This window comes from Dendrobium catenatum, unplaced genomic scaffold (assembly GCF_001605985.2).
Source record: "Dendrobium catenatum unplaced genomic scaffold, ASM160598v2 fragScaff_scaffold_1105, whole genome shotgun sequence".
NCBI classification, from domain to species: domain Eukaryota; kingdom Viridiplantae; phylum Streptophyta; class Magnoliopsida; order Asparagales; family Orchidaceae; genus Dendrobium; species Dendrobium catenatum.
Window position 1 is genome coordinate 1,905,668 of NW_021319567.1, and position 12,536 is coordinate 1,918,203.

The window sequence follows — 12,536 nt, forward strand, 5'->3', positions numbered from 1 at the left end:
GGGCCGGTGTTGCTATGGACCGAACCGGTCCATCACATAACTCTTTGGATTAGGGTCTGCTCTGTAATATCCTAGACCATAGAACCATGGGATTTTAACCAATTTTACCTTAACCTTAAAACCATTTCCCAAATGTACAAAGCAATATGGTGGGAGAATGATATATATTGCATGGTCTACAAATGCATAAAATGCTTGAGCAATAACCTCCTTAGTCAAGACTGCACTTTCAAATGGTTATATCAAGCTATCTCTAAAAGTTGTCTTACTATTATTGTCATAAGCCAATCCCATATATATAAGAATAAATTAATTAATTATTTTATTAAATTACATAAAAGAGTTTAGCATCTTAAGGGATTGATTTATATAAACAAGTTTATATAAATCAATGACCTTACAATGATGCCTATGTACCCTATCTTCTAAAGATCAAACTCCATATATTTTAAGAGAAAAGGATCAAAATGATCCCCAACTATTGTGAGGGATCAAATGGTCCCTCAACTCCTCCAAATGGGACTTTTTTATCCTACTACACATGAGAGGCAAGAAAAAATGAAATATAGAAGAAAGAAGCTGAAGTCTGTAAATTACAAAGAGTTGGTTTGATAAGAAAATGGCCAAAAGGAATCAAACTGGCCAAAGGGAAATATCATCATAACACTCAGGAATATGGTAGCCCAATAAGAAATAAACACGCAATTCAGCCCAAGAATTCCAAGTGAAATGCAAGAGAGTTCTCAAAACTTACATGCAAAAACCAACACAAAAAAATATTAGAGCAAATTGCAAGAAGGTACATGTTAAAAAGAAAAGTGTTTAATGCTGCAATATCATGCCTGCAAGAGAAATCTAAAAGGAAAAAAGCAGTAGACGACTTTATCAAGGACATACTCCAAGCATTGAATTGCATACCAAGAAAAGCTTTGCCAAAATAAAATGATCACACGGAGAAGCACAATCTCCAGAAAAGTAGCCCCAAAAGGAGAGCAACTCAGGGAAAAATCACAGAATAGAGATAATGGACCAAGCCAAAAACAAGCTGGAGGTTAATTTTAAAAAAAAATGATATTAGCAACGACAACAGTACAAAATAGGGGGACCAAACCCACAGGAAATAATAAAACCGAAAAGCCATATAAGGGGAAAAAACCTCATAGCATCACTTAAGCAACAGAGAACTGAAGGGCATGAAGGGATAATAAAGAACATCAGGTAACACCAAAGGCAGCACAGAAGAGGCAAATTAATAATTTTAGGGCCCATGAGGTTAGGTATACCACATTTATCTAGTATAAGAATACCAATAAGCTTCCAATAGATTTCATGGCCCAACATAATCATTGAGAACTCATATTACAACCTTTACAAGCTACCAATAGGCAGCATTACTCTCCTCTCAAAAATGATGAAATATTTTACAATTAAGTTTAGAAAGAAATAATCTAGTATTTCTCATAAAGTTAAGAAAAAAAAATACTCCTAATCCAAGCGGCGCCTACTACCGGTTAAACAGAAATTCAGCTCTTGCATTAATCACAATCTAGATGGTTGCAGAAACCATATTGAAGATAGCTCCAAACCAATAAGTAATTCAGCCAATTCAGCATAAATGGATTCTGAATACCTAAATGATAAGAAAATTAATGGGGAACTAAGATGGTTCTTGATAAGACCATCACGACCAAACAGCCTAGGATTGCTCTTGCTACAACCATCAGCGTTAATTTTAAGTCAAATAGTGAGTATTATCTTGAAAATAATAGGAGGCTAAGAAGAAAGTTTATGGATTAAGATTTAGGATATTATATGTCTACTTTCACCTCTCATGTTTTGAAAGTTATGATATCTGGAGGATGAAAGTAGAATCAATCGATTAATCAATTTCAAGATAATTCTTTGAATGCTAAATTAGCACCATTATACTGGCAACCATTTCTATCCAATCAAATTAACAAGAGAGTAAGGATCTCAAACAAAAAAGTGATGTGGCACTAGGTAGTTATTATGATTAATCATCTACAAGCTCGCATGCAAAGATACACGCATGTGTAGATTATGCAATCCGACAATGAATGAGTAAGAAGTACGCCATAAAAGAACAAGATGATGAGGATGAAAGTGAAAGAGAGTCTGCATGAGGGAATGAAGGAGAGAGATGAGCAAAGAACAAACATGTGACAATTTATAATAACAAGTTTAAGATATATTTTAAATATTTTTTTTTTTTCATTTTCAATTGTGTTATTTTCATCGAGTGCATGTTGTTATGCTAGTTTAAGAGTTGTTTTCTTTTTTTTTTTTTCATTGCGTGTCTAACATTGTCCAATGAACAACATGAAGATGACTGACTAATAAGAAAAGAGCTGCAAAAAAAATCATCACTTTACCAACGGAAATGGTGATCATCTGGTGAAAAATCCACCCAAAATTTAACCAACTAGTCCCTTGAAAATTTGTGGTGGTCAATAGGTTAGAAATTTCTGACAGAATTTTAGCTAAATGATTGATGGTATGACTCACCAAAATTCAACCATACAAGGCTTTAAGGCTAATTTTGCATGGTCAAAAATCATTTTCAGCAATGCTAGCACCAGACAACAAATTATCATTAGTAATCCACTAAAAACTTAAATTTTGGCGGAATATAGCCCATTTTGAAAAAAAATCAATGAAAATGCGCTATTTTTCTACCGAGGGAAGTTTTCCTATCAATCTCTCTAATCAAATTAATTTGATCATCATTATAAATAGGGAGTTGATAAGACCATGAGACAACCTTTTTTTAGTTAATGAAGAGACTAGATTTAGTAAGATCAACCATGTAACATTTAAGACAAGGTTTACTGCCATTGGAAAATATGAGAAGATCATAAGCAAATGCAGGATGAGTAACATTAATCGCACACTTGGTTTTGAGGTACATAGACGGATAATGAGAATAAGTGTTATGAAGACATCTCCAGAATAGATAAAATAATAAATATAGGAGGGGAAATGAGGAACCTTGTAACATTGAAAAAGCAAGCACTAAATCCATTCAAGAGAAGAACAAATCGACAACTAGTTATACATTATTTAATAAAGGAGATCTATTTGTAATTGAAACTAAAGTAATCCATCCATCAACTTAAAGAGAAATCCCTATGAGAACCTATCATAAGCCATATGAATATCCAACCAAGATTAACATTACTTCCTCTAGAATTAAAATAAATCTAATGAAGGAATTTTTGGGCTAAAAGGATGTTGTCGCTAATGTTCCTTTATAGGGATAAAAGGATGTTGTCGCTAATGTTCCTACTATAAAGAAAACCACTCTAATTGAGAGGGGTTGATTTTATTCAAAAGAGAGAGACTATCAACAAGGATCATAGAGAAAATCTTATTAACCATTGTGCATAAACTTACAGGCTTCAAATCTTTCTAATATTCAGAATTGCTAACTTCGGAGATAAGGACAATGGAAAAAGAATTAAAAAAACAATAAAAAATTTATTAAAAAACTCCAAAATAACTTCAAACAAGTCCATATGAATGACACTTCAGTATTATTGATAAAAAAGGGAAAGAGAATCCATCACCTATAGTTTTGTTAGAAACTTCAAATTAATATTGAATGCAACCTTCTTAACGTCACGAGTAGGAGAGTAGTCAAGATGATAGTATCCTAATTATCAAAATGGTAATAAGGGATTCATAAATAAGAGATGAGGGTCACATCTTTACCAAGAATATTAAAGAAGTAGTTGATAGTTGATTGCTTTAAACCTTCAAGGTTTTCAATGCAATCATCATGTTCTTCTTTGATTTAAAAAAATTTAATATGCGCTCCAGCATTTTTTCACGTAGTTATGAAATATCATAATATTTCTATCCCCATCCTGCAGTATCTTAATACTAGGCTGATGCTCCAAAACTCTTCCTCCATATCAAGACTTTAATAATTTTTAGCTGTGATTCTATTTAACTTGATATTGTCTAATAAAAGGCCCAAGTTAATAAGTTGAACCCAAAAAAATTTAATTTATTCATCAATAGAGATATTATTTGCAAATAAGTTGCCCAAGAAACATTATTTCACCATATAAAACCAATATGATTCTTCTTTATTTGAACCAAAGTTCAACAAGTCCAAAACCAACACAAGGATATCAAACCAATTACTCTTGACACAAAGTCTCAAATTCCTTGATAATTAACCCACATATTTTGGAATATAAAAGCAAGAGGCCTCAAAGGTTTATCTCTACAAGCTTAAAAGGGAAATAAATAGAACCAGTCAAGGTGAGACACTTTACTAATGTCAAAAAGATCAAACTACGTGACAGATAAAAAGACCCAATCAAGTCTTTCCTGTACACTTTTATTAATCAAGGTGATTTTTTTACCATGGAAACCAGTATCAAAAGACTACAATCCAAATAAGTGTCAGGCAAAATCCTCCATGACACCTGGCCAGGAGGGGAACAAAATAAATTCTCATGGCAATGAAGCATGGAACTAGAATCTCCACACACTAACCAAGAACTCCGAAAACTGATAGAGATGTCTTTAAGATCTTATCATAAGTCATTTCTCACATTATGAAAACAACTAGCAAAAATTTATAAGAAACTAAAACTGATCCTAACATTAACAAATTAGTTGCTAAAGGAAATTAGGTCACACTAGAAACCTTCCTTTTAGGAAAACCTGATTTTATTAGAATAATTAAAAAGAGATCCTTGAAAGCCAATCTAATGTTTAAAGTTGTTAAATTTACCAATGTCGTGGATTATATAATAGCAAAAAGATTAATTTTATAAATTAATATAATTATCTTAATTCTTGGGAGACCCTTTGGAAATCCCTCCAATATTCTAAATAAGAGGAATAAACAATGGGGTTTGGAGGAGGTTTAACCTAGAATCTAGTTTACCTAGGTATATATATATATATACACACACACACACACACAGAGGACGTAGCTGAGAAGAAATAAAAGTACGCAAGAGAGTTTTAAGTGATCATGTAGTATTCATTCTTTCCTATACTATGTGGAATACATAAGAGAAAATTATAGCAACTTGTGCGACCCTAATGGAGACAATTTCTCCAATTCTTTCTCCATCAGGGCTCCTAACACCTCAAGCTATTACAAATAAGATCAAAGTCCCTCAACACACTCCTGTGGTGACAAAGTTTACACACACACACACATATATATATATATATATATATATATGGGGCTCTAGTACTTGAAAATTATATCATGTTCTTCAAACTTGAGCTATATGGGGAGAGCTATTAAACATGTAGGAGGAAGTTGAGAAGAAATAAGAATACACAAGAAAGTTTTAAGTGATACTATACTATTTCATTCTTCCCTATATTTTGTCAAATACGCAAGAGAAAATTGTAGCACCATGTGTGACCTAAATGGATACCATTTCTCCAATTTTGTCTCTCCCAGGGTCCATTCTACTTCAAACCATTCCAAACAAGATCGAAATCCATCAACGCACTCCTACGATGACAAATTTTTCACACACCATAGAATGCCAAATCTACAGCAAGATTGGTTACTCTACGATTGAATGTTGTTATATCACAAATCTAACTTACAATCACCAACCATCATTTCAAGCTTTGTTAATTGCATCTTTCACATCAAACCTCAAGTTATTCCTAGACTCCAAGGCGACAACTCACCTAACCTCCAACACCAATCAAATTGCATATCCATCCGCATGAACCAAATAATAGGTTATAGATGGGAGTGGTCAAGCCCTTCCCATCTCCCACACCAGTAATGACATCCTCCCAACCCCATCCAGAAAGCTCAAACTCTCTCAAATACTTTATTTACTACATCTATCTTATAATCTCATCTCTGTCAATCACCATACTAATGACAATCCATTTTTACAAGGCTAGCTAGCACATTCAAGACTTGTAGACGAACAAAACAATTCTCAATAGTCCAAGTCATAATGCTCTTTATCCTATTCGGTGCCCCTCCATGTCCTATTTGCACCAACTAGTTACTCTCTCCAACTGCCAAATGGCACATTCAACCAGACCATCCTAATCAATCTATAACACATAAAAATACATAACTCAGATATATGTAACCCTGCCTCTAATATCACGTTTGTAGCTTGACAAAAAGTCACAAAATATTTTTTATTTTATATGTCATTTGTAGTACTCAATCTATACATACTATATACTCTAATATATGGATCCTTCCCCCACTATTTTAAGTCAAGGCTATAAATATTATGTATCTTTTATTGATGATTTTTTTAAGATTCTGCTAGGTCTTTCCCACGATTAATAAATCCAAAAACCTCAAAATTTTGCTTACTTCAAAATAATATTGAACGCCAACTAAACTACCAAATCAAAACTCCAACGATCTGATGGTGGCAATGAATACTCAAACAAAGCTCTTCAAAATCTATTGGCCCACTGAGGCATCTCTCACCACTTAAATTACCCCTATACCCTTATACAAAATGATTACAGGACAAAAACAAATGCATATAATTAAAATCATTCACACCCTTCTACATGAAGCCAATCTATCTCATTTTTGTATTGGTTGAAACCCTTCCTACTGTAGTTTACCTCTAAATTGATTGTCCTGCCCCACAACCAACAATCTCTTCTCATATCAATGCATTTATAATCACCAATTCTCTTATCTATGTCCACAATCGCACTTATAAAAGGTGTCACGCAACTCTAGGATATGTCTCTTCCTCAAATACACCCCAGCCCATAATGGCTACAAATACTACAATCCCACTACAAGCAAACTCTTTATCTCTTGTAATGTGCCCTTCGATGAAGACATATTCCCTTACAAAATACCATTCACAACACCAAATCACATTTCTCCAATCCCATCCCACCCTCCTCTAACTCTCTTCCCAAGCTTCCAGTAATATCCCCCCCCCCCCCCCCCCCCGCTCAACCAGATTCATTCCATCGCATCAACCATATCATCTCCTCTAAGAAATTCCCTACCTACCCACAATTCACTTCATCCTAGCAATGCTTCCATCCCAATTTTGACTAATCCATCAACTCCACAAAGCACCAACTACATAAATCGACCACCAAGGTATTCATCACCCAACTGACCATCCCTTGATAACCAGAATCCAAACCAACAGCTTGAAACCAAAATGAATCCTCGATCAAGCTCACTCTATTACTTAAATGCAAGACCCCTCATGCTACTCATCAACTTTCAAGGATGAAAAATAGTGCAAGGCTAAGTAAGATGAATTTTTAGCTCTTTAAGCTCAAATAACATGAACCCTTATTCCACCATCCCCTCAACAAAAAGTTACAAGAAACAAATGGACCTACAAAATCAAGCTCCATTTTGACAGTACCATTGAAAGACAAAAGGCAGTACTTGAGGCACAAGGTTATAGATAAGAACATAGCATTGGCTACACCAACACATTCAGTCGTAGAGTAAAAATTCCCACCATATGCATCTTCCTCATGGTTGTTATTCACAACTCATGGCTCAACACACAATTGGATGTCTTCAGTGCCTTTCGACATGGAAAGCTTAATGAGAAGGTGTTTTTGACTTAACCATAAAGCTTTGTTAATTTTAACCATCCACATAATGCTTACCACCTACAAAAGGCTCTTATAGCCTCAAAATAGCTCCAAGATAATGTTTTGCCACTAAAGAACCATCGTGAATAGCTCTGCTTCAAATCCAACACAGTTGACCAATCCCTCTTGACCTATACTTTTGGCAACACCTAAATCTATATCCTGCTCGCCAATAATGATCCAAAATCTGTAAACCAATTGCTACAATCTCTCCAATGACAATTCCAAGTGCGAAACATGGAAGAAGTTTCTCACCTCCTCAGCATTCAAATAACCAATAGATCAATTGGGATGCATCTAAGTCAATTACAATATGCTTCAGCATTGCTACATAGAGCTAGTCATTGTAAAAGACTTCCTCAACACAAATCCAGCAGCCAAGTCGAACAACCCAGAACTCTACAAACACCTAGTCAACTATTTCCAATATCTCACTATCAAAATCGATGAAACAACTCATTCACCATCAACTGAGCCATCAACACATGCAAAAGCCCCTCAAAATTTAATTTCAGTGGCTCAAGGGTCTTCTCCAATACATTCAAAGATCTATCACTCTTGTCTTAGCAATTCACAAAGGCGCTCTATAACTTAACTCCTGCTCATACTTTGGATTGGGTAGGCGATATAGTCGACCACAAGTCCACGAGGGCTATTGCGCATTTTTGAAAAAAATACTCATCTCTTGATGTGTGAAAAAGCAATCCAAGGTAGCCCATTCCTTAACTGAGGCTGAATATTGCACTAAGCCTAAAATTGCTACGAACATTATATTGTTCCCTCATCTACCATAAGAGTTCTACATCCCCATCACACAACTAACAAAGCTTCATTGGGATAATGTCTTGGCTCTTGCACTTGAAAATAATAAATTATTTCATGTTCGCACAAAATATATTGAAATAGATTACCACTTCATCCATGAGTGCATTAAATCTCATGACATGATAACACACCACATCGCTTCTTAAGACCAATTGGCAAATATCTTAACCCAAGCACTTTCCATCTCACGGTTTCATCAACTCAATCCATGTTGACGCTCCAAGAGAGATCATCAACTTGCAAGCGGATAATAACAAAATAAAGCTATCACAAAAATGAGTGATGCTACAACTCCACCTTCCACTCAATCTCACCCATTACTCGTCAACCACTTGATTGGCCACAACCCTTCATTCATAATAACCTCTACTTTTCCCTCATAAATGTCTCACTGTAGAGCTTATATATACCACAGTCACTATAACTTAATGAGTGAAGAGAGGCACCACAAAAAATGATATTGCACCCTAATTTCCTTGAGGTCGTCTGACAATGAATTACGTCAAATGTTAATTATGCACTCTTGAAATTAAACTTAAAGTAAAAACAACGACTCGACTTGCCAAAATTTCTAACATTCAGCTAGAAAGCAAATTAGGCCCCAATTATATCTAACATGAGAATCATAAATGACCACTAGGACTCCCAGAAGATAAGTCAGAAAATTCAAATCCTTCAACAAATCAATGGAGTCTTCCAAATTATTTATGTCAGTAGCATATAAAAGTAAACCATTATGATGCTCCATTTCAATGAAATGACCAGCCTTACAGATTATTATATTTGTTGAACATATGCCATGAAGTAGTGTGATACAATAGATTTTTTGTGTTTGGCTCTTTTTTTTCCACCCTACACCAAGTGTGCGTGCATTATTTCCAAGTTGTAATCAGAAGTACCTAAAATAGATAACACTTTAAGCGATTAAGCCCAACTAAAAAAAACCATTCATGATGAAAATTTTCATGCATCTTTCAACTTTCCCTCGATCAACTTTATAGCTTCAACGACTAAAAAAGAAGCCAATTTTCCCTGAATGGCATGAAGTACAATTAATGTTTAACGGCCAATGGATCGAAAAGAACTAATTGCATACTCAAAGCTTCACATCATCATTATTAACCTCATTTAAACTATTAGGGTTCAAATTTAGAACTTAAATCTTTATGGCATTAAACTTATTCTACACCAATCTTTTTAAACAATTTATATCCATATTATCATGGTTTACCTTTTTTTTCTAATCCTTTGACGATGATTTAATACAACTGCTAAATTGGTGCAAATTATGTCACTTGTTATACATGTAAATACCAACTAAGCCTATCTTTAATTACTTTATATTCAATATATGATAATTTCAATTTCTCTAGGATATAATTATTCCATAATTTATCTATTTTTAATTTTACCACAATATCATCTAAGTATTCTCATTTCTGATACACTTAATTTACCTATCAATGATTTTTTATTATCCAATACTCAGATCCATATAATATAAGTGGCCTAATCATAACTTTATAAAATTTTCAATTAAGGATCCACTTATAGCGACTACTACTATTTGTAAAAGTTTATAACACATGTATAGAAAGTAAATTTTATGAAAGTTGTTGTGAGTATTACAATTTTTCATTTAAAAAAGTCAAATATCAGCTTTTTATAGCTACCACACTATAGCATGTCTATTCATAAGAATTATTTATCAACACAATTTTTAAAAGCAACAAAAAAATAGTAACCATATAGTCATTAGCGGTGGTCTAAAAAGCAAAGCAGTGAAAAAAAATTCCTCTAACAAATTCTAAGCCTTCATGAGATTCTCCAATCGCATCATAGTTCCATGACACTTACCTATTTAACCACTTAGCCTTAACTCTAAAAGTTAAATCCTCATCCATATTCCCATTTTTGTACAAGAGATCCAAGATATTTAAACCTAGCGCATTTAGCTATAACTTTATCTTCTAACAATATTGATAATTATTTGTTACTATCGCACTTCCAAAAAAAATTGGATATCATATTTAATATTTTTCCATTAAATATAGACCAAACAATCAGATTTTAAGTTTGATTTCATGAGCTAAATAAGTACTAATTAACTAATTTCTATAGGGAAGCAAAATCAACTTTATTTATAATATATTACTGCATAATAAGAACATATTTTTTCTTCTTTTCTATTTTTAATATTTTGCCTCACGGTGCTATTTTAATGAAATGTTATTTGTATTATGATTAAATTGGTCAAAATAGGTTAAATTATACATTACACTCGACTCAAAAGAGTTGCTAAATATCAAAGCCTTGGCTTAGTTCCTATCTGGAAATGCATAGTAGTTGTTGATTTATGCTACTAATGCTTAAATAACATGAATGTGAATTCTTAATACTTGCAATGTTCTAAGGGTACTTATTGTTCAATGGTGGCAATGTTACAAGTTCTATATTATCGTAACAAGTACTGAAGAGGTAATCTTACCAATGAATTTTAGCAGAATTTTAGACTCTAGACGGTACACTAAACCAAATAAAAAATTATTTCTAATTTACTTTACAAGCAAGCAAATAATTCTAAGAAATTAGAATTCATTGCATTCACTTTATATTTCTAACATGCATAAATTATGAATTCTTGCAACCAAATAGATCCTAAGCAATCATAATAAACAATATTTACCTTACTCTGTATTCTTCAAACGCATGCATTGTGAGCACATGCAAGTATGCAACCAAAAAACCACTAAACGGGAAAAGGCCTTAAAGTATACACATTCAGTGAGAAATCTCATAACAAAACTCTTTTATTATTAACATACAAGCTTCAGATCAAACAGAAAGCTTCAAAACCACATTATCTATGCTCATATGTTTTGCAAATATAGTAATAGTGGCTGACCTACAAAGCAATAACAGAAAAAACAACGAGAGTTGTTGTCTTATCCAACACTAGGAAAAAATGCAGAGGACGAGTTTGGGGCACTGAATCAAATTTAGGGGGATGGAGAGAGAGGATAAGAAAGAAAAAGTATGGACTAGGGCACACCTTGGGCCATATTCACTGTTTAGCAGCCCACTATTCTATAATTAAAAAAAAAAAATTACCATATTGGCTATGACTAATAGGATCCACATTATAAATTGGTATGTCACCCTTTCCTAGCTCTTCTTGAGTGCGTAACCTCCCAACCCCATTACCAACACTTTAGAAAAGAAACTTGACAAGTGGACACTCTCCAAGCTAGTACGATCCAGACCGCAGCCATTAGATAGAGGAGTATGAATCCTATCATACGTCACAATTAGTATATGATCCCACTCTCCCTCCCTTTCATCACTCCCTTTATCTCCAGTGTGCATCCATACGTCTGTATGTGAATTCCCAAGGTCTACTTCTCATCAACCGATTTTCAGCCCATAATGGGAGCTCTTAAACTCATTCTCTTCAGTAATTGGTAATAATTCGAATCCGATTGCTAGAACAGCATACGGATAGAAGCATTTTCAAGCAAAAAAAGGAGATGCCCCATTAACGTGGAATAACCACCAAAAACCCGTCGATTTCACCATGAACATAACAAGAACTATAGAACACCAATTCAAGTCAATTCAGATTCATTCATGCGGAAATAAAAGAGGGGGGTTGCTCTCACCAAACCGCCGCCAAGAACGAGAAACGGCGCTGGCTCGCACAAGATCAGCGGGATCTTCCAGAAGCATGAGCACGCTGGAGGCAGTGTCTGGTCCCAGCCACTCCACGAAATCAAGGCAAAACTCCATACCGTGCGACCCTTTTTAAAACACGCAAGCATAAATTCTTCCGAAAACCTCACAGATTGCCATGAAAAAACTCTAAGCGAAGGGTAAATGAGAGGAAGGGTGTAATGAAACGCCTTTTTACCTTAGGAAACCTATCAACGAGATTCCAAGTTACAGACGAGATCAAAGGAGACGACACCGGAAGACAACTGGATAAACCTAACAAATGGATGGGGAAACTCTGTGTGCACCGACAGGCTAAACGGACCCGAAGACGGATGCTCCGTTCCCAATTTCAATGGAACAATTTACCC

The 12,536-nt window shown here is 34.4% G+C and overlaps 1 protein-coding gene across 1 annotated transcript in view; it reads right to left on the reverse strand.

The window, feature by feature from the left end:
• The window catches only part of LOC110095630 (F-box protein At4g00755-like), a 45,932-nt gene extending 33,396 nt beyond the window's left edge, over positions 1-12,536 (reverse strand). The window contains exons 1-2 of the mRNA XM_028698560.1: positions 12,365-12,536; positions 12,117-12,254 (exon numbers count right to left, since the gene is read on the reverse strand). Coding sequence (XP_028554393.1) covers positions 12,117-12,243 — 127 coding nt within the window. The 5' untranslated portion in view covers positions 12,244-12,254; positions 12,365-12,536. The remainder of the gene's footprint in view (positions 1-12,116; positions 12,255-12,364) is intronic.